This window comes from Megalops cyprinoides, chromosome 7 (genome assembly GCF_013368585.1).
Source record: "Megalops cyprinoides isolate fMegCyp1 chromosome 7, fMegCyp1.pri, whole genome shotgun sequence".
Lineage (NCBI taxonomy): Eukaryota > Metazoa > Chordata > Actinopteri > Elopiformes > Megalopidae > Megalops > Megalops cyprinoides.
Genome location: NC_050589.1, coordinates 8,335,640 through 8,358,871, shown reverse-complemented (window position 1 = coordinate 8,358,871; position 23,232 = coordinate 8,335,640). Strand labels below are relative to the sequence as shown.

Below are 23,232 nucleotides of genomic sequence, written 5' to 3'. Positions count from 1 at the left end.
ACTTCTCTATGTCACAGTATTACTCCAGTATTGACTCCCTCTGTCACAGTTTTAAAGGCTGCGTTGCGATTTAATATATAGATATATTTTATCTTTATTTATTTTATCTTGTCAAGCTGCAAATCCCATCGCAGCATTGGTTTACCTGAGTACACATGCCTACTGTCCTAGAAGACGGACGCGGAAGTAAGGTTTAAGTCGCCCGTCTTTGTGCACCGAGCGGTCTTTGTCCACGCCCCGAAGCTCAAAGGCGGAGCATCTCCGCGACCAGAGCCCGTATGTGTACAGAGTGTACGTCACATGTCGGGAGTCGGAATGGAGAAGATCTGCAAAAGGCGATGTGCAGTTACAGTGCAAGAACCCGTGCCGGCGCAACTATGAAATATGGCTTCAGGTACGTTTGTCTGGGCTAACGGAAAGGAGTACCTTGGGCGATCTCTTATAGTAATATTACTCTGTCTTTTTGGTCTGATCGTAGTCATTAAAATAGTTGATTGCCAATAAATGACTAACGTTACTGCATGTTGTCATTTGTGTTTTTCTGCTAACGAGCTGTGTCTACCCCTAAACTAAAGATAAAGCTAGTGCTAGCTTGTCATACAGCTAACCACAACAGAAATTTCATTGATTTCACTGTGGAGAGAGGTGGATACTGGACATAGCATCAGTCATTGTATTGTTCTGTTGAAGGTGACTGTGTAGTTCTCTTGTATTGCCTGAGTGAGTATGTTATACTATTGGTGGTTTACTGTCAACCGCAGCTCTTTTAAGTTTTGGCTAAGCTAGCGTCCGAAATATCCATTTGATCGCTTCAAGCTGTTAGCTAGTTAGTCTACGTTTCTTATCGCTGTAAATGTAGGCTATTTTACACTAGATAATGCATAGCGGTTTGTTTTAGCTAGATCGCTACGCCGCGCTTTTGGCACGTCTGGATCTCGCACTTCTGACGAATCGATAATGTTTTTAATCCGTTTCTCATAACCATACTCCATAACTACGCCGCTGGTGTTGGGTGAGCGGCGGTCCGTTGATGTCATTTTTGTGAGATGTCTGTAAGGCTGGGTTGTAAAGCAGGGTCTAATTGCCGTTGCCTCTACTGTTATATCAGTAAGTGCTCAGTTATTTTGCTAGCGATCGTAATACGAACACCTCTCAGCTGTCAGCTGGCAGTAAATCAGTTTTGTAGAAAATGGGAAAAAATATACAAATATTCCCGTTATGTACAAGGAGCATGTAAGAAAAATATATGAAAGTTTGCTTTTGAAGATTGTCTTTGCATTGAACACTAGGTGTAATGCATCTGTTTGTATGTATATCTCCTGTAACACTAAGTCACTTCCTTAGAATTTCAGTGAGCTTTACGTTAGTCTTCATTTATTTTTGTTCCAGCGGCAGGGGGTGGAAAGGTGATCTTTGCAGGCGAAGAAAGCTGCGTAGCAGTTGACCTTCCTTGCAGCCAAACCTGTAGCTCAGACAAAGTTGTGCAGGAACCTGACCTCACCAGACCAGCTCTTCCAGCTCAGTTCAAAGAAGAGGAGTGAAAACGATATAGAAAGTTAATCGTCAGAATTATATATTGCCAAGGGAACGTGAGACTCACAGAAACTAACTATCATTGCCACATTATTAACATGTGAAATGTAGTCCAGGCAGCTTTAATGGAATGTCAACAGATTATTGCATAAGGAAATTTGACCATATTTTAGGCCATGATTAAATAAATCTGGTAATGTGTTGGATTCTAATATCTTAAAGATGAACTCTGGGTAAAATATCAAAATTGATACCTATCATATACTTGTATGCATGACTGAGCATACAGAACCACTGCAAAGTATGTCTTAACTCTTGTCCTGCAGTCATTTTAATAAGCTTGTTGCTACTGGCCAGAGTCTTCCTTAAAAGTGGCTAGAGAGGGCTTCTGAGAGACAGGCGAGGTACTTGTTCCCAGCACAGGCTGAATCCCACATCCCAGGTTCGAAACTGGCTGTGTCATCTGCGGGACACCAACCGGGAACTCACAGAGCTGGAACAAACTGGCTTTGTTCTCCGAAGAGCAGGGGTGGGTAGGTCCCCAGTGTTCCCTCGTGACAGTGTTGGCACCCACTGGGGGGTGCATATGAGTTGCTCAGCGGATGATGGGGAAACATTCCCTATCTTCCAGACAGAATCTGCTTCTTGGTCATTGACACATTTCTCCTCTTATCTGCTTTCTCCACAAATCGCTCTCTGATCATTCACTGACACCAAAAAATCATGCGCAGTAGTAGAAAGACCTGGGCGCAGTTTGTGAAAACTGAATGAAAAACTAAAAAACTAACACAAAACTAGAGATGATGGCCACAGATCCCTCACAACTGGGATGGTTTCCTGAAAGAGCATGCTCGTGCAAGAAATTTCAAGGGGTATTTAAAACAATATTAAAAATTGTTGTGAGGCAGTCATTCAAGATGTTATTGTGGATTTAGAATAGCACATGGATTGTAATATAAGTAGAGTTCAGTTCAGAATTTATAGTTCTAATGATTTGCTTCATTTTGCTGCAAAATCCATGCTCCAGAACTGTATGGGCTAACATATCACAACAGCCATGAGAACATAAAAACAAGCCAGCTGTGTTTATTACTGATTCTACACTTCTGATTTTTTTTATTCCCCCCAAACCTTGTGCAAAACATTCAAATGTGCACAAACCCGCAATTTTCTCTTTCGTCCAGCTGGCTGAGTGGGATGGGGAAGTTGAGAGCGCTCGGGGGAGATGGTAACTTGCCCTTCCTCACATGACTCTCACGCTGGAAGGAGGAGGATGACAAGGAGAGCCTGCAGAGTATGATATGCAAGATTCTTCAGCAGAAACACAGAAACCATGTTTATAGTGCTTCAGCAAAAGTCTGTGAACATCTATGGAATAAAGAACAGGAAAGGGAGAGTGAAAGATATAAAACTATGGAAATTGTTCACACAGATTAATTAAACACAGATTTAATTTTGATTAATTTTTAATTTTCCGTGTCTGTACAGCTTATGTCTTCATTTTTGTTTGGTCGTTTTGTTACCAGAGCACTTTTTATTTGTGTGTTTAATAAGTGTTTCCACTAAGGCATTGCTGTACTACGTCATTGAACGTAGATCAAAGTAAGTACTATGAGTCTTAAATAAATGAATGAACTGAATAGTTGGGTGATACACAGCCCCAAGCGAAGGGGCGGGGTCTGTGGTGTGCCTTACCTTACGTAGGTACATGCAGGTGTGCCGGCAGACGGAACAACCGTCCCCTTTCGCGTTTCAGTGCTCTGTTTTCTGGAAGAGCTACGCTGCTTTACAGGTAACCCGGAGATGGGGGTTTGAGGGCATTTCAGACAAAAGATGTAGCAAAAGAATTCAACCAAGTCGACGCAGTTATCAATACGATAACACGATATCAATCTGAATGGAACTCTTAATGGGGGATTCTCATAATTTGAACAAAAGACTTCGTCTCTGCCTCTGAGGGCTGGTGTTCAAAACCGGGATGTTGCTCTCTGACGTGTAATCTTTTGCGTGTAATCCAAACTCCTTTCGTACTGGGGACATGTTTATTTGTTCGGAAAACATTAATATATTCTCTGTTATTTGATCTGTCACGAAGTAAGTTTAACGAAGTCGACATTCTGTTCATACTGGTCTGTATTATCGATTGCTGTATAGTGTGCGATTGATAGTTAGATGGTGTGATAGCACCAGCCACCTGTTCATGTTTCTGTAAACCCTGTTATTGCCGGGAGGTTCATATGGCATTCTACTGCCCTAGGTGATGGCAGTTTCTTCTACATAAAATCCCCTCCACAGTTTTGAGTGAAAATGATTTTTCTAAAATCGCTAAAATTTCTTTCCCGATATGTTGCACGGACTTTTCCCCGTGATCACTGCAGTTTAAGAGGCTTTGCCCACACCAGTTTCAACTTCCTTGTCCATGAAATGCCTGTCGACTGTGTATGTAGGCAATGCCTATTTCCTGTCCACCAATACCAAATATTTGCCAATACCCAGAACGGAACAGTGGAACAGGAATTGAGAATCAGTCGGTATCATAAAATCCCGTGACATTCAGACTGTGGGCGCGAGCTGTTGTCGGCTGACCGCGCGAATGCGGCGATCAGTGAATCTTCAGGTGCAAAACGCGCAAACTTACACGATGGTGAAGTTATTGGGCCACAAAGCGTTACCGGTGTATGGGCAACATTTGCTTGGGTATTTTATATTCACTATCGATGTTTCCAGTCATTAAGTATGTATTGCTTCGCTTAACGTCTAAGTGGCAACATTGCTGGCTAGTTAATTTAAATAAATAAATAACGTAAAAACGATAAGGTAGATTGAAAAGTTGTGTTTTTTCATTCCAGGCAATGAGGCCAATGCTGTAGTTGTCACAATTGTATTTGAGATAAGTACAGTACAGTAGTGAGTGAGAAACTTGTTTCGGACCCCAAAATCGCATTGTACGTACAGAAAGATAAATCATTATATTTTAGAGAGAATTTTGCAAATACTATTGAAGCATAAGCACGGAGTTTGAACCTTGTGTATATCAATGAATTAATCACAACACTCACGTCTGTTAAAATGATAGTGATTTGTTGTTCAGCTGTTCAACTGAACTCTTGAAAAGTTAGTTCTTGGCACTGACTGACTTTTTTTAGACGTCCTTAATGTCCTCAGACGTCCATGTGTGAAAAAAGATAGCAAATATCTTCGTATTGTGTTCTTCCTCAAGGTGACATTTCACAGATTTAGATCAGGTGTAAGTTGAGCTGGTCACTCCTCAAGGAGACTCAATGGGCTCAAAGGGCTTAAGCCCTTACTTTAAAAGCGATTTTCTCTCCAAAATACCTTCACAGTTAAAGTCTGCACTTTGCTTGTGTGGTGGTTAAAATTACACCTCTGCCTTTACAAACGTGCTGTCTGGTTCTGGTGTCGGCTTTCCCTCAGAGAGGTGACCTGACTGGAAGCCACGCAGCATTTTCACTCTCTGCGATGAACGTATTGTTGCGGAGGGCTTCTGTACGTTGGGAATGTAATGATAACATTTACATTGCATTATTGTCATTTAGCAGACGCTCTTACCCATGGAAGGGGCAGCAGTGTAGTAACTGGTAAGGAGCAGGGCTCGTAATCGAAAGGGTGCTGGTTCGAATGCCCGCTGGGGCACTGCTGCTGTACGCTTGGGCAAGGTAGCTAACCTACAATTGCCTTGGTAAATATTCAGCTGTATAAATGGATAAAATTGTAACCTATGTAAGTGTCTCTGAAAAAGAGTATAATATGAACATGCATTGCAGTTTTTGCATGTTACCCATTTATACAACTGGATATTTACTGAAGCAATTTTGGGTTAAGTGCCTTGCCCAAGGGTACAGCAGCAGCTCCCCAACAGGGAATTGAACCACCAACCTTTCAGTTACAAGCCCTGCTCCTTACCACTATGCTGTACTGCCACATTTGTAGAGTGGGTGTTTGTGTACCCTTCCATTCTGGTAAATCCTTACCACATTGACTGTGCGGTTGCTGTAGATGTAAACTTCTGCCTTTGTGTTGCAGATAACGGTGTGCAGCCATTGGGTGGGTCCTCCTCCCCCACCCTTGGGCCCCCAAGCCACGGCACGATTTCACACATGGTATGTTCCTCTTCCCCCCCTTTTCATTGAAGAAATGGTCCTTTCTTGGTGTTGAACTTGTTATAGATAGCTAGATGGATACAAACACGGAGTTGTAGTAGTTTGAAGTGTAAAATAATAAGCTGGTTTTCACCTTTGTAAAGCCTGATTTATGTCCAGAGAAGAGTTAAAATAAAAAGTGATACTGTTATGATATCCTTTTAAACCTGGGTGACACCATGTAGACTCGGTCTTAAGCAACACAACTTGGAAATCTAAATAGATACTGTAAGTCATGGGCATAGTAGTGTTGAGTGTGAAGTATTTTATGTGCCAGCAAACTGTGTCCTTGGCTCCATTTTATGGCTTTATACTGTGACAAAAGACTCTGAGTGGGTCATTTCTTGCCAGGTCTGCCAAAGAAAGGGAAATATGGTGCTGATCCATCTCCGGTCATGCTGAAATTAGGTCGTACTTGAAGGTGTGGTGATAAAAATGATTTTGAAATTCTCGTCGAGCTGTAAAGATAAGCTAAAAGTGAGAGGGTGACCTTCACTAGAAAAAATACCCTTGTGTCATTTTAAAGGCAACCTTTGTGAGTAGCACTTAGCTTTAGCTTTGACTGCGACCCCTGAAAAACAAGAACCCCATCATTCTGATGTGGGCAGTTTAAATAAATTCAAATCTTTGGGTTCATTACCTGAAATTGCTGTTTGACTGGTGGGATGAATTCTCTTCCAGGTGAGTTTCCCCTTTGTTGTAGGCTTGAATAATACCACCCCCAACCATACCCACCCATTTGATAACCCCTGCTTCAGTTCTCATAGCATGTCCACGTGAACCTCCCTGGTTCCTTCACATGCGGCGTGTGCCCTGAATTCCAGCCGCCAGCTCAGTTCCTGCAACATGACAGGTTCCACAACACTTAAGAAATCATAGATATGAAACTCACAGGAACATAATAATGCAATTTCATTTTATTACATTGCATTCATTTAGCGGATGCTCTTAACAATAGAGGCTTCCAGAGAACAGAGGCGTATCCTTCCAAGTTAAATTCGCAACGGTGTCAAACCAGGTCAACAGCAACGCCAGACCAGTGAGTGTGAGGCCAACACCATTCAAGCACTACCACAGGTTAACCTGCGCTAATATGAAACTAGACAGCCTAGAAAATAAGGGAAGTCAAGTACATACATTACCATGTAGCTCAATGTCACTAGATCACAATGTTCATAACACATTGCGATACTACAAGGAACTTTTTGACTATTATCTTAATACAAGTTCAATCATCCTGAAAACTTAACTGTGTCCTGAGAGTTATTCAGCACAAAGGCCTAGTCACATGCCCTGCTGATTTTTGGCATGAGCGGGGAATAGGCTAGGTGTCTAGAGGCCATTGTGTGGGAAAGGTAAGGTTTCTGGGCTGTGCCAATGCAGCCTCTTTCTCCAATTTCTAGCCTCTGTGCTTATTGTCAGAGGTGATATAACTCGAAATTCCTGCCACCTCTCCTGTATTTAAATGCCTCCATATCAAATGCCACTTTTGGCAAGGTCTTCAGAAAAATAAATTTGCACTCCATTGTGGTTGGTGAGTTTTTCTACATCCCCACTGTTGTCAGTCTATGATGTCATCCTTGCTTTGAAGTCATCCAGGTCAGTCTATGATGTCATCCTTGCTTTGAAGTCATCCAGCTTGGTGCTATTTAAGCCTTGTCTGTTGCAGAATTCTAGCTTACCCTCATAGGAGTCTGTTCATGAGTCTTGCAGACTGACCCGCAAATCTACTGCAGAATCTAATAAGCTGTGTAATTCTGGTATGGAAGCACAATATGACCATTGTGGCTGTTATCATTTAGTTGTTGCAGATGACATTTGGTTTGCGAGACTTCCACCTCACACTTTTTTTTTTTCTTCAAATGGGCACGTACTAATGACTGATCTGTTTTCCATGTTACTGCTACGTGCTGCCATTGAGTGGTCTCTGGGCATGAATGCAGCAAAGATGCCATACATGTTCCCAATCTCCTGTCTGTCTCTCTGTCCACCCCCCCAGGACGTTCAGGGGTACAGGTACGTGTGCTGGCGCGTGTGGCTGTGCCATGTTGGGAGCGTTCTGTCTGTGGGACTGCTGCTGGCGTTGTTCAACTGGCGCCCCCGTCTGGGAGTGCTCGCTCGCTGCAGACCCTGTCCGCTGGGCCTGGCGGACACTCTGCTCATAAGGGTGAGATATTCGTCTTCGCTGACCAGGGGCAGTACTCAGCTTTAAAGACTCCTTCAAGAGATGCTGAATCACATGCAGTTTGCCAGCTGCCAGAGTGATTAAAAAAAAAAAAACTGCAGACATGGCTTGCTGCAGTTCCCTTCAGAAATTTCTAGAAAAAGAAACCCACCAGAGGGATGTGAGACTGTCAGATTTTAACATCTGTATGTGAACCAAAAGCTTTCACCTTTGGTTTCATATCAGAGTGATTTACTAAATTAAGTGTGAGTACCTCAACCTGATGGGGGAAAAGAATTGTGAATAGAGATATTATTAATGAAACTTCTGGAAGAATGAAGAATAGTTTGAGAAGAAATTTCCGCTTGAATAATTCTATATGCATTGTAAAATCTTAAAATGTAAGAATACAGCACCCTTCACCACAACGAAATACTGTATTAAATGTGATTGTTTTATGATAACATTGTATTGTCACTCTGCCAAAGATTTAGAAGGAATCCAGAAAATAAACTTGCAAAAATTTTAAAAAATTACCCTAACTAAAATGTAAATTTTCTTGCAACAACGCAAAAACAAAACTGCTAATTTGTGAAGGAATTATAGGGCCAGATGTTTGACAGATGCATTTCTGTGTATGCCTCTCTCTCTCAGGACAGCTTTGGTCAGCAGTTTGTTGTTGAGGTGCTGACAGAAGAGATTGAGGAAAACAGGTGAGTCAGTTTTTTTTTTTTTTTTTTTGCTTCCTGCCTACCTGTGACTTACACAGCCATACTCTGTACCCTCCCTGTACTGATTTGGTTTAAAGCGTCGCTGCCGCGGTCAGTGCAAGTAATCACACGTGTGCTTGTCCGTCTTGAGTTTGGAGCAGCAGGGAGCTGAATTTGAAGAGAATGAATGGAGGGACACAGTACAGCTCCACAAAGATGAGGTAAGGAGAGGGATGAGGGGGTGATGGGAGAGCGGGAGCCCGTTACCACAGTGTGCTGTGTTGAGTTTACCTGGTTGACCTCTCTTGTCTTTCAGAAAGCACTGCTGCGGTACTATGTGTATGAGGGGCTGCGCTATGTGTGGATGCCGAAGAAGGGTGCCTTTTGCCGGGTCAGGTACGGTGTGGGGAGAAGGGACCTCAGGGACCGGCACAGAGCTGGTTTGAAAAGCATTTCATTCAGGAGTTTCCACAGGTCACCATTCAAAAGTTTAATCCTCCGGCAGTTGTAGAGGTGACCTCGAGAAACAATTCAAAGCTTTGACTGCTTGAGAGGGAGGAACAGGATCAGATGGATGGATGTGCGTTCCTCTCTCCTCAGTGTCCTGAGCCAGGACTGGACCTGCGATGACCTGTACCACCAGCTAGGAGGGCTGAGTCGCCAGGAGCAGAGTGCTAGGTGAGTGACTCCGCCCCCACACCTGCCAGGTCTCCACCCACCTGCCTTAGCTGCAGGTGTGCAGACATAATGTGACTCAATGAGGTGCTTTGCATCTTAGGTGATGGGATCTTTCCTCCCGAAATGCTGCTGAGCCTTGGAACATCCTAGCACTATACTATACTGTCCTGTACTATAGCCGACTATGCTATAGCCTACTATACCAAACCACACACCATACTATAGCCTACTATGCTGCAGACTATTGTACTATACTATACTATACTATACTGTACTATAGCAGCATTTTCTGCTATTGCCACCTGGGTCCACCTGTATCATTTTTATATATAAATGAGTGAAATTGGTTTCCAGGTTTGTGAGGTTACTTGCTAGCTCATGGTAGAAGGAGAATTCCCAATCCTTATGCGCTTGTTGTTTCTGTATTTGGTGAGAACCCCAACGAAAAGAGTGAAGTGAACAGTGCTATGTGCAGATCCAGTGTACAAGGCTTACACTCCGTGGTAAAATAGTAACTTATTCATGATACAGCGTGTGAAAAAAGACACGGCCACTTAGCAGTTTTATAAAAAACTTCCTTTCCTGTGGCATCTAATACCAACACGCCTACATCCTCCTGACTCACCTGGGCTCCAGGCCAGCAAAATGTCAGCCTGAATCAGATTTCTGTGAAAACGCCTCCAGCTTTCCTTCAGTGTGGCATTGGTGGAGGCCCGGGGGGGTCAGGGAAAATTCAGCTGCACAGGAACTCTCTCCTTGTATCTTGCCACACACTGACCTTCCTTGTCACATACGTGTCTTCTGTTTAGCATATATTGTGATAAATCTTGAACTTCCCGTCCCCCCTGTCATATCAGAGCAAATGTTGGCCTTCTGGTTAACCACCACCTATCAGTGTTAGATTTGCTGCTCGGCTGGCTTGGGATGAATTCTGATTGAATCAACTGATTGAGTTGGTACTCATTTTCCTATTTGCACGGGCATTCCCTCATTCATTCCAGTGTAATGGACTGCCATATTGGAGCAGGGATTAGAGCTAGAAAACATTTAGTTAGTAAAACATAATAGTGATCACTTCATTGTGATTACCGAAACAGCATGTCTGTAATAACCATAAGCGTGAACATGGATGGTGAAATAAAATAATAAAAACAATAAAAGTACTGCTGAGGAGCAGTCACCATCATTACCCACTTGTCATTATGCCTTTGTCAAGACCATTTTGTGCCCCTCGATTTTTTTCTCACAGATTTACACTGAACTTAAATGACCTTCTGAAATGTTGTGGTATTTTGTCTCAGTGATGAAAAACATAAAGCCTTGACTCTCATTCTCTTTTGGTTCAGGAGGAAATTGTACGGGCACAACCTGATTGATGTGCCAGTGAAATCCTATCCGCGACTGCTGTTTGAGGAGGTGACAGACTCTTCCTTGCGCACTATTTTGACATTACATTACATTATTTTCATTTAGCAGATGCTCTTATCAAGAATGACTTACATAGGGTACATCTTTACATGTTACCCATTAATACAGCTGGATATTTACTGAGGAAATTCTGGGTTAAGTACCTTTCCCAAGGGTACAGCGGCAGTGGGGGGAGCAGGGAATCGAACCAGCAAGTCTAGACTTGATGCAGTTTTGGATACTCTTTAATTAAGAAATGACGAGCTTAGTTGGGCCGAATGCCAATTTTGACATTAACGCTGAGTGACGCCGGCACGCTCTCCCTGCGAGCTGAGCCACAGCACACAGTGTGTAAGCCTCCGCTAACACTGGCTAACTCCCTCTCTCTGATTTCTCTTCTCCAGGTGCTCAACCCCTTCTACATATTCCAGGTGTTCAGCATTATCCTGTGGATGTCAGATAACTACTACTACTATGCAGCCTGCATCTTGTTCATATCCCTCATCTCCATTGCAGTCTCGCTTTACGAGATCCGCAAGGTGAGGAAAAGGAGAAAGCCAGCGGCCTGGAAAACATCAATCCGCTAAAGGCCTCACGGGACCAATATTTCCGTAGCTGGTCATTGAAAGGATTGGAACTAAGTCTGGTTATCCTGCCTTTAAATGTGTAATAAACACAGCAAAGTCTTAAGTTTCCTAATAGGATCACGGGAATCTTCTTATGAAACATGATATCCTTGATAATGAGGCTCACTGCATGCCATAGAAAGCTGCCACAGAAAAGCTGTGTGAAATATAGGCATTGTTAGAGTATGTTCTATGAATTGCATTATGATACATTATTAATATTGTAATGTAATTTGTAATTTACTGAGGCAATTGCGGGTTAAGTACCTTGCCCAAGGGTACAACAGAAGTACCTCAGTGGGGAATTGAACCAGCGATCTTACAAGCAGATCTTACAAGCAGGTTACAAGCCCCTTTAGGTTACAAGCCCCAAGCCTGATCACTATGCAGGGCCAGCACTATGTGGGTGCTTAGGGCACCCCCAGATGGACCTTGGTGCACCCCCACTTGTCTCCTTATATCCTGATGTCTACATAGTATTTATTACATTTTTTTTACGATATATCATTTTGTGCCACCCCCCCCCCCTCCCCCAATGGATTGCAAGTGCACCCCTCTGTATTTTCTCCAGGTGCCAAGCCTGTCACTACGCCACACTGCTGCTCTAGAGTAATATAGAGTAATTGTACTTGTCTTGCGTTCCCCTGGTCTGAATGTAAAGCCTCTGTTGCGCTGAAGTGTAACTGTGTTGTTTGGTGTGCTCCTATAGCAAAGCAGCACACTCCGCAGCATGGCACGACTGGTCGTGAATGTGACTGTGCGCAGAGACACAGGGGGTGAGTCTCTCTCTGTCTTTCTTGTCCAGAGCGACTTACATATGGTACAGCTTTACATGTTACCCATTTATACAGCTGGATATTGTACTGAGGTGATACCTTGCCCAAGGGTACAGTGGCAGTGGGGGGCATGGTAAATTGAACCAGCAACCTTTTGCTTAGGAGCCCTGCGCTTTACCACTACGTCAGATGGCTGCCAGTTTTGACATTAACACTAAGTGATACTGGTGCACTCTCCCCACGAGCTGAGTCACAGTGCACAGTGCGTAGTTCTCCACTCACACTGGCTGACTCCAGACTCCAGTGATCTCTCTCTCTCTCTCTCATATAACACCTCATTTCTCTCAGGTTTTTATTTATAGACTGATGGAGGGTTTTTTATTTCCTTCCCTGAGATAATATGTGCCTGTCTTTCAGAGGAGGACACTGTGAGCTCCGAGGAGCTGGTCCCTGGGGACTGTATAGTGATACCAGAGGCAGGGCTGCTGCTGCCCTGTGACGCCGCCCTGCTGGCCGGGGAGTGCATGGTCAATGAGAGCATGCTGACTGGTGAGGCTCACAGAGAACCAGGAATACAGCCCCTCTCGGAGGAATGAAGTGTTTTCTCTTTAGGTCTCTAGGTCTATTGCTTTTATTACCTGGTTATTTCTTCTTCTGTTGTTCTTCTATGCATAACTCATGGTGGCATCATTCAGTTTTGTGCAGATATGGTGTGCTCATTGGTTACCATACTTGTACATGTAAAACACTTCTCATTAGCTAAGGCCTAAGGCCATTTCCAATCTAGTGACCAAGCATGTTTTTCCACACATGAGCTACACAGGTGATTTTTTTTAACTTTTCCATAACATGGCTTGATTGGGTTCCAAGTCAACACATTTATCCTTTAGTGTATCTAAATGTGTTTGGCAGTACCAGTACTATCTTTCTTGCATCAGTAACTTTTCTGTACATTTACTTCTTCAGAGAAGATTTGGCTCATTCATTAGGCATGGATTGTAGGTATGTGCCCTTTACCCTAACTTAGACACATTTGCCCTTATGCTCGAAAATTTTGAATTTTGTGGTTATGTGAAATTTCCTGTTTCTATTATAAACTCTGCTCTCAGCTGTACAAAAAGGGAACTGAAAAAAAAAACTTTTAAAAGAAAATCTTTTTGAAAATTTAGAAAATAGGTCAGTTGTTGAGTCCTCAGAGACCCTCAGGAATATTTGCTACTATTTTATTTTTCACTGTCAAGGAGGCGAATAATTGAGCCATAGGGGAGGGGAACCATATCTGTGACTCTGTAGCTCGAGTGACGCTTTTGACAGAAAGCATGGGTTTGAAAATGATGAAAATAATGAACAACTCTGATTGTGTGAGGATACACAGGTTCGGACAAAGAGGGGAGACCTGAGTATCTCATGTGAAAAGGTCGAGAGCTGTGGCGTGATATCTGGAAGTCTGACTCTTTCTTTCCCTCCCTTCCCATTTCTCCCCGGCCGAATCAGGTGAGAGTGTGCCAGTGATGAAGACCCCGCTGCCGGCCGGAGGAGCTCCGTACAGCCCTGACTCCCAGCGCAGACACACTCTGTTCTGTGGCACACAGGTCATCCAGGCCAAAGGGGGGCAGCAGAGAGGGGCAGGGGCCCTGGCTGTTGTCGCACGCACAGGTGAGATGGAGAGGTGGGTGATGTGTGGGGCTGTTTTCATGTGGTGCTTTACACTTGTAACTCAGCTCAGGTGAATGAGGTGAGTGTCAGAGGCATTTTGAGTCCATTTGACATGGTTTTCCACAAATGAAAAGACACAACAGCTGTAGACTAGCCATCTGAGAAATGAAAACTAGGGTTGGGATCCGAAACTCGGTTCCAAATTAGAACTGAATCCAAAATGCCAAGTACCAGGTACCTGTAAAAAAAATTGAATTTCGGTTCTGCTTATCGGTTCCTAAACGTGATAACCCTTTATTATTGCAAACAAAGGCTACACACCTGCAAGGAGGTATGTAGCTATCTGTCAGGACCTGTCTATGTGGCTACGTCACGCATCAACGCAACAGGGTGTCCATTTGTTTAGCTCTTTCGCGCGTACGGTCACACTGGTGTGATTAGCTGTTTAGCGTGTATGCTAAAACCGGTGCGATCAGAACAGTAGATTGGAAAAGTTATAGCTAATTTTAGCTTTGAAGAAACAGTGATTTAATGTTAAAATGTAACAAATGCTAACTGAAAACTATGAGAAGCTTAATAACGCTTATGAAAACATAACGAACCATGTATTGTAACATGTGCGCTACATAGCATAAAAATAAGTTACGAAAGGGTTAAATACGAGCTAGCATGCATGGGTAACGTCACAACAGTGTGAAAGATGGGCCGCGGTAAAGGATCAAAAGTGTGGCTTCACTTTGTCAATCTGAAAGACTGTACAGTGATTGATGTCTTGCGATAAGCACAATCGGAGTCGGAAGCGATAAAATTCAAACGATACCCAACCCTATGTTTAACATGAGCCAGATCAGCAATTTTTGGTATGTTATAACATGGTTTGTATGATTTACAAGACATAGTTGAAGTCCTTTATGTCAGGTGACTCCTCAAGTTAGTCTGTCTCTCTTTTCACTTTGTGTTTCTTTTTTCAGGTTTTTTTACAGCAAAGGGTGACCTGGTCAGCTCCATCCTCTACCCCCAACCCATCAACTTCCGTTTCTATCGAGACGCCATGAAGTTCCTGCTCTTCCTGGGGGCTCTGGGTACACTTCACTGCTACTATTATCTCTACCTTTCTATATCCACCTACATGTGTCACTATTTATATAGCTCATATAGCTGTGTGTGTATATATATATATATAGCTCCTAGCCATCTCCATTCTGTCAGATTATTTGTATTTTCCCTCTTTTCTTTACTCTCCGCCTAGTCTCCTGGGCTTTATTTACTTGATTTTGTGATTATAATACCTGTCTGTGCATGTCCTGTTCGTGTCCTGTCTGTCTCCCTCATACACTTTGGAAAATCTGTGTGGCCCTTAGTGCTACATTTCATAATAATATATTTTATTTTGTTCCATGAATTTTGTTACAGCACTGATGGGGACCATATACAGCATTGTGATCCTTCGTATGAGCAACGTGAGTCTCACAATAATGCAACATTAAAGCGTTGTGCTGGGATATACTGTGGTATTTACCACTTGGAACCGTAACATTTTTAACATTTACAGTGCTTTACATTGGAGTAATGCGTACATAATGACTGCAGATCGACTCTGGGCCTAGAACACCGATAAGACAAAGCAAAGATATTGACATGCGCTTAGTCCTTTTAAGGTGAAATCGGGATTATGCTGACGTCAGCTAGCTGTGAAGCAGATTCAGCAAACTGCTATAATGTCACACACGCGTCGTTAGCTTGCTTTTGGAAACTGGAAAAGATTTCCCTTTTTCCTGGAAATTGTCAAGATAACTTCTTAAACTGTCTGTTTGATACCAATCTGGTTTTAAGTCACTTTAAGTGACCAGTTTAGCTCCTTAGTCTACCTGCTTCAGCTGCTCACCTTGCCTGGAAAGTGAATCTGAAGTGTGCCTGATTCTGGGGCATTGAAGGTGTCACTTAGTTAACACGCTTCTTTGAGGGAGCACTCAGTTAGCAATTAGCATTTAGCAGATAACCGCTGCTGCATTTGTGCCAAAGCTGTGACATGCTGTGCAGCAAGCCCCTGCGCTCCAGCGTGTGTTGATGTTGCTTCCAGACCCCGTGGGCCGAGCTTTTAGTCCGGGCTCTGGACATAGTGACAATCGTGGTGCCGCCGGCGCTCCCCGCCGCCATGACAACGGGCACCATCTACGCCCAGAACCGGCTGAAGAAGAACGGCGTCTTCTGCATCAGCCCGCCTCGCATCAACGTCTGCGGGAAAGTCTCGCTCTTCTGCTTTGACAAGGTGAGGCACAGGGACTGGGGGGGCGTGGCTTTCTGATCTTAATGTACGTGTGGCACGCAGAAAATGTCCTCACACCATCTTTCCTGACCAAAAATATGATGATTTTCCATCTTAAAGGACCTAACCCTTCAAAAACATCACGTTTTAAATGCTTTAAAATGATGGCTTGTCAGCTGTTTTCCAATTGTTGCGCTTACTTCTACTCTCCTCATGTTAACAGACTTGTGTTCTCTCCTCTCCTCTCCTCTTTCTCCTTCTCCTTTGGCCGTCATCAGACAGGCACTCTGACAGAGGAGGGTCTGGACGTGTGGGGGGTCATGGAGGGGAGCAAGGCAGGCTTTGGGGAGCTAGTGCCCGATCCTCGCCTGCTGCCCCCTGGCCTGCTGCTCTCCGCCCTAGCCAGCTGTCACTCTGTGGCCCTGCTGGGGGACCAGCCCCTGGGAGACCCTCTGGAGCTGAAGATGATCGAGTCCACGGGCTGGGTAAGAGGCTGCCAGGGTCACCCCCATCATTCTGCTTACAGCTGCACGAGGCAGCACAGAACAGCCCAGCTCGTCAGGTGTTTTAATGATTCAAGTTCAGTGTGGAACTGAAACCATGTTAACGTTCTAAAGAATACCCCAAACGTGAAACTGCCACAGGTGCCAAACCTCATCCGGCAAAAGTCTCCATGTCTAGGAGTGTAAAGACAGTGGAGTTTGAACCTTGTCACATTGTAAAGTGAGCACTCTTCTTTGAAATGAAATGTAAACATTTACTTTTCAGACTGAACTCATGCTAACATGAGCTCAATAAACACGATCGTAAGCAATGCAGTTTGCGTGCCACACCCGCTTTTAACTTGTGATGACTTGCGGTCAGTTGGTGCGGCAAGATTGTGCCTTATATCTGACTGTCTCTCCTCCTGTTGGCACTAGGAACTGGAGGAGCTGGATGGAGGTGGCAAGGGGGGGGATGGGGAGTTTGGAAACGTCAGAGTGCTGACGGTGATGCGGCCTCCTTCGCCAGCGATCCAGCCTGAAGGCATTGTGAGTGTGGCAGGGCCTGGGTGGGTGTTTTTTAGGGGCTGTGGCTATGGTGAGGACTGGGAAGTAATTGTACTTGGCTTCCCTTAGTTTCTGGGCTGTCTAGTCAGGTTGCCCTTGTGGTAGGGCTTGAATAATGATATGCTCACACTCACTGGCCCGGGAGTGTTATTAGCCCGTTCTGACACTGTTGTTCATTCAGCTTGAATGGATTCACTTCTGTTCTTTTGTGCTGGAAGTCGCTCTGAATAACAGCGTCTGCTAAATGAATGTAACGTAATGTAACCGCAAGGGTAGTATACATGAAGATGACTCACTGGTCTCTGGACTCTGGAGCAGCTCCAGTAAAAATGTCCCTGTCTCCCGCTCCCTCCTGTCCCCCTCTCAGTCCATCCGCGAGCCCGTGGCGATCGTGCGGCGGTTTCCCTTCTCCTCCACACTGCAGAGGATGAGTGTGGTGACTGTGGGCCCAGGGGGATGTAATGCACTCGCCTTCCTCAAGGGGGCACCAGAGATGGTGGCCAGCCTGTGCCTGAGAGAGAGCGGTGAGAGATTAGCAAAGAAGGGTGGTAGAAAGGGACCAAGGACAGCTTTTTAGAGAGCTGTAATGTGTGGAGAAGTGATAGGTTAAAAATTACTTGTACAAGGGAAACAGTCTCTGCTTGGATACCTGTTGCTTTTTGTAATTAAAATCAGTTCAAATGCTTTTCCTTTCTTCCCTCCCTCTCACAGTTCCCGCTGAGTTCTCCGATACTCTGCGTCACTTTGCGAGTGAAGGGTTCAGGGTGCTCGCTCTGGCCTGCAAACCTCTGGATGGACAGATGGACATAAAGACCATTGAGAGGTCAGTCACGTTGGGGCTGGGGGATATCAGACCCATCTTTAAGCCCAGGACCTTCCTCCTAATCCTCCATTAGCAGCAGCCTCAGAAAGACTTACTGTCAACCAGTCAAACAACTGTGACAGTGTTTGTTGTTTTCTAACAATGCCGTCAGTTTGCACATGTGGGCTCCACATTGCTTAGTCACACAGCTGTGATGGTGCCCGCAGGGGGGAGGTGGAGAGAGGGCTGCAGTTTCTGGGCCTCCTGGTGATGAAGAATCTGGTGAAGCCGGAGAGCGCCGACGTCATCAGCACTCTGAGACAGGCTCAGCTCCGCACCGTCATGGTCACAGGTGAGAAGGGAAGAGAGGGATGGCCGAAGGAGGGGAAGGAGGAATGGGGGGGTCGGGTGGGGGGTTGCTTAGGCCTCATGGCTTTAGGCCTCAGAAGTGCATTTTTAAGAGCCGTTTCTTGTGTTGGGCACCAGATCGCAGTACACAGTGATGATCATCTTTTATGCCTGAGAGCGGCTTTCTGATCTCTGTTTTTGGCTCTTTGCCCAACTGCTGCCCCCTTCCTGTCCCCTAGGGGATAACATCCTGACGGCGGTGAACGTGGCGCGGAGCTGTGGCATGGTTTCTGCACACGAGCGTGTGATTTTTGTGCACGCATCGCCCCCTATTGCCCACTCCCAGCCATCGTTGAGATTTCACCTGGCAGAAGGTGGGGACGGGGCTATGCAGGGAGAACTCGATGGTCTTTCGCAGGTAACTGTCCTCTACCAACATACTGATGCAGGTTACTATATGCAGATAAATTTCTTACACAGGCAGAGGTGTGGAAACGGGTTAGTGTATGTTACTGACATTGTTATACAGGTAACGCTTATAGTCTGACACAGATTTGTACATCATAACTAGAGCACATCTCTGACAGTGAAGGATGTTACTGATCTGACAGATAAGTGTTCATGTTTTTCTGAATGGTGTATTTAGTGATGTACTCCTGAAGCTAAATATACTTTGCTAATACTCAGACAGCTGTTGACATGCATAGTACTCGTTTTTGTTAAACCGGTGATGCCGTCTCTCCCCTCTTCCCAGGGTCTCTACCAGGGCAATGTTCACTACCACCTGGCTGTCAATGGGAAGTCCTTCTCTGCACTGTGTGACTACTTCCCTGAATACCTGCCCAAGGTAACATTCACAGGGACCAAGGCTGCTTTGCTTTAGATCATTTTCATTATATACGCTGCACATGAAAGACATCAGCTTCCAAAGAGGACAGTCAATCTGCTTTAGGATTTACATGCATTTCCCACTCCAGTATGCTTTCAGTATAAAACTTTAAGGTCTGATGAATGTCACCAGCTGGTGCCACTACATTAGCACTTCCAGATAGTGAACAAAACATAATATATTATATATTTGAAATGAATAACAATGATGCTAGGAGGTGGCAGTCCATATACCTGTTCTATATAGGTTCCCCTTGGGGCACTCATCCTTTTAACGTGAAATCTTAGGAGTTGACAAGTTTCAACAAGAAAGTTCTGTATGAACAGCGTTTTTCACCCATGCCTTATGAGGCTAGAACCAGGTCCTTTGTCTCAGTGACATTAAGCTCAAATCACTATTGCTGCTTGTACGCTATACTGTAATTGATGATGATGATGATGCTGGATGACCATGGCAGATGATGATGATGGTGATGATGACAACAGTGATGATGATGTTGGAGTATGATGATGGTTGGTGGTGATGATGCTGGTGATGGTGATGATGATGATGATGGTGATAATGATGACGATGATGATGATGATGATGATGATGGTTGGTGGTGATGGTGATGGTGATGGTGATGATGATGATGATGATGAAGGTGAATTCCTGCTCTTGACTGCAGGTCCTGATGAGGGGGACGGTCTATGCTCGCATGGCCCCGGAGCAGAAGACTCAGCTGGTCACTGCACTGCAGAAACTCAAGTGAGAGCCAGGGGGCAGGAGGAAAAAGAGAAGGAGATGGAGGGCAAGGGGAGAAAGGGCAAAAGAAGAGAGAGACAGAGGAAGATGGAAGGTAGAGAGACAGACAGGGAGGAAGAGAAAAGGAGCAGGGCAGCAAGGAGAGGGAGGAAATCTTTGTCTGAATTAACCTTGAGTATGTAACGCTGAAGTAGAACTGTTGCTCATTTGAAAATATGAAAATATGATTGAAATATATGAAATATAAAAATATGTTGGTTTTGAAAGCCAACAGTGCAGTGAATGGCTTCCTGTAAAGTGAAAGTAATCAAACTGTGAAGGTAATATTTCACCCTGTTGGAAATTGTTAGATGAGTGAAGATGCAGTTCTCATTAATCCCCTCTCTCCCCTGTCCTTCCTACACCCCCGCCCCCCCTCCCAGTTACCGTGTCGGGATGTGTGGGGATGGAGCCAATGACTGTGGGGCTCTGAGGGCAGCTGATGTGGGCGTGTCCCTATCAGAGGCAGAGGCGTCTGTTGCGTCCCCCTTCACCTCCAAGTCTGACAACATCAGCTGTGTGCCCTTGCTAATCCGGTAAGACTCTTCTCTCCTTTTGCCTTTTGTCTCCATTCTTATCCATCTTTATAAGTTATCATTGTGCTGAATGATCTGCTCAGAGCAGACCAAGATAGTCTGCTACCTGGTGTGTAATGGATCACTTCTGGTAGTCACAGTGCAATGTGGTACAGTGACCAGTAGAGGTCAACAGAACTCATGTAGTGCTGACTTTATTGATGTACAGTATTCAGCTCAGCTCTCTAAACCTCAGTGTAGAATACTTTAAGAACATAACAGCACAGGATGCATGGCATTAAGCAGGACTGAAGTCAGGAAATAACGGTTAATGAAACATAAGTAAACAATGAAAGAGCTGCTCTTAAAAAAAAAAACAAAACAAGGCAAAACCATAACTCATGCAAATAATCTCTCTGTGTGTCTCTCTCAGGGAGGGGAGGTGTGCACTGGTGACGTCGTTCAGTCTCTTTAAGTACATGGCCCTGTATAGTCTGATACAGTTCTGCTCCGTGCTCGTCCTTTACACTGTGAGTCTCTGGCACTCCATGAACACTTTTTTTTTTTTGCATGATGCAAATAAAATCCACGACACACATGAATATGAACTTGTTTGTATCCCATTGCCTCTTTCTCTCACCGTCCTTCCCTCCTTCCCTCCTTCCCTCAGGAGAAGACAAACCTGGGTGACCTGCAGTTCCTCTTCTTCGACCTGGTGCTGGTGACATCATTGGCCATCGTGATGGGGAGGGGGGGCCCCAGCAAGGAGCTGCACCCCCAGCGTCCCCCCGCCAGCCTGCTGACCCTGGCTGTCCTGGCCAGCCTGCTGCTCCACACCGTGTTGCTCATCCTGGGACAGGTGGCTGCCCTGCTCATCACCCAGTCACAGGAATGGTGAGACTGAGGAATCATGGGAAAGGGTTACAAGACTTTCTGTTGGAGGGGGAAAAAAGAAGCTAACTCTCTTTCACATCTCTCATCGTCACCAACAGGTTTGTGCCTCTCAATTCGACGATGACGGGAGCGGCTAACTTGCCGAACCTGGAGGACACGGGGTTGTTTGCCGTTTCTGGCTTCCAGTACATCATCATGGCTGTGGTGGTGACCAAGGGGTACCCCTACAAGAAGCCCCTCTACACCAACGGTGAGACCTGTGAACAGATATACTGAGGCATCCCAGCAGCCTCCATTCCTGGCACCAGATGACAGTTGTGGAAGCTCCCCTGTCTAAAATCCATTTATCCATCTCGATGGGTGCGATAGTATAGAATAGTGGTAAGGTGCAGGGCTTGTAACCAAGTTTGCTGGTTCGATTCCCTGCTGGGGCACTGCTACTATACCCTTGGGAAATGTACTTAACCCAAAATTGCCTCCGTAAATATCCAGCTGTATAAATGTATAATGTATACATGTAAAAAACTGTAACATGTGAGTCACTCTGGATAAGAGCATCTGCTAAATGACAATAATGTAATCAAATGATACCCGCTGGCTGGTCTGATGGAATCTAAAGCTCAAACTGCATTCTAGTGTCCTGTGGCGAGGAGTTCTGAACGTGTCTCCCTGTCTGTGCAGCGTTGTTTGTGTTTGTGCTGCTGATCCTGTTTGCGATCATGTGCTGGCTGGTGATCTACCCCCTGCCGTTACTGCGCAGACTGCTACAGCTCTACACCGTCACCGACATGAACTACAAACTGCTGCTGGTGTCCCTGGCTGCGCTCAACTTCTTCACCTGCTACCTGCTGGAGGTAAGGACAATCAGAGATACGCTCATTACACGCTGTGATCTAATTAGTGCAGGCTGTAGCCTTTTGAACACCCACCCAGGCCCTGCCACACTCACAAAGCCTTCAGGCTGGATCGCCGGCGAAGGAGGCCGCATCACCGCCAGCACTCTGACGTTTCCAAAAAAAGTCAATGATGAACACCGATGTAGCCACTGTAATTTTGGATATTGGAGGTTATATGTATATGTGTGAAATGACACTCTATGAAAGACACTCTCAAACTCAGAGGATGTTTATTGATGTACTTTAGCATTCTGTTTTCAGTTGAAAAGTATTATTAAGTATTTAGCGTTTAAGTATTTATTTAGCATTGAAGCGTCATGTAATACCCTAAAATGAGTAAAAGATTATAGGCAACTCAGAGTATTCGGTTGACCTGTTTTTGACCGTCCCCCTTTCGGATGTTATATTTGGTCTGTTGATGGGTGCTTATCGTTTCTTTCTCCTCCAGGTGCTAATCGACCAAGGACTGCTGAACTGTTTCCGTGCCTTACGAGGCAAGCGGGAGTCCAAAAAGCAGTACAAGCGTCTGGATGTGCTCTTGTGTGACACCCCCACCTGGCCCCCTCTGGACCAGCCTCTGGCCCCTCCACAGTGCTCCGTCATTGGCTTTAGTTAATGTCAACTGACCCACCTCTATCCTAGAGTCTCCTCTTCAGCTGCCATGGGCTGGGTGCCATCTGAACTCCTGTCTTTGTTTTTACTGACATATTTGAAGGAACAGCAAACTGACTCAAGGCTACTTTTTAAATTTAATTTACTACAAATGGTCAGTAACCCTTTTTTTGAAGTTTGTGTAATGCCTAACAATAGCAGAAACCAAATGTCATCTTCTAATACTCAGCAATATTTCTCATTTTTGCTCTGAGAATGCTGAGGGTACAGGGACTCATTTTTTTTAAAGGACCATCAGTTTCTGTAAACCACTGTAATAAAGCCTATTTTTGAAATATTGCCCGTCTCCAAAGTTTTGTAAAATTGTGTGGTGGTCGGTGGACACTTGGACCTATTGGAGCAAGGCAGGCGGGGGGGGGGGGGGGAGAAGGGGTTTTGCGGGGCGGAGCGACACATTGTCGCGCTTGT

General features: G+C 44.9%; 1 protein-coding gene across 1 annotated transcript; it reads left to right on the top strand.

Moving 5' to 3' along the window:
- Nucleotides 1–303: 303 nt before the first annotated feature.
- atp13a2 (ATPase cation transporting 13A2) lies at nucleotides 304–22,825 on the top strand. Its single transcript, XM_036533143.1, has 29 exons — nucleotides 304–394; nucleotides 5,578–5,654; nucleotides 7,693–7,860; nucleotides 8,512–8,570; nucleotides 8,719–8,788; nucleotides 8,884–8,963; nucleotides 9,168–9,245; nucleotides 10,592–10,661; nucleotides 11,057–11,191; nucleotides 11,988–12,054; nucleotides 12,472–12,603; nucleotides 13,549–13,710; nucleotides 14,682–14,792; nucleotides 15,124–15,170; nucleotides 15,791–15,979; nucleotides 16,255–16,461; nucleotides 16,897–17,007; nucleotides 17,393–17,549; nucleotides 17,737–17,848; nucleotides 18,055–18,179; nucleotides 18,415–18,593; nucleotides 18,930–19,022; nucleotides 19,732–19,811; nucleotides 20,231–20,383; nucleotides 20,796–20,892; nucleotides 21,033–21,256; nucleotides 21,355–21,506; nucleotides 21,938–22,110; nucleotides 22,601–22,825. Exons 1-29 carry the CDS (start codon nucleotides 385–387, stop codon nucleotides 22,766–22,768), a joined length of 3,486 nt encoding a protein of 1,161 aa, XP_036389036.1. The 5' UTR covers nucleotides 304–384; the 3' UTR covers nucleotides 22,769–22,825.
- The last annotated feature ends 407 nt before the right edge of the window (nucleotides 22,826–23,232 follow it).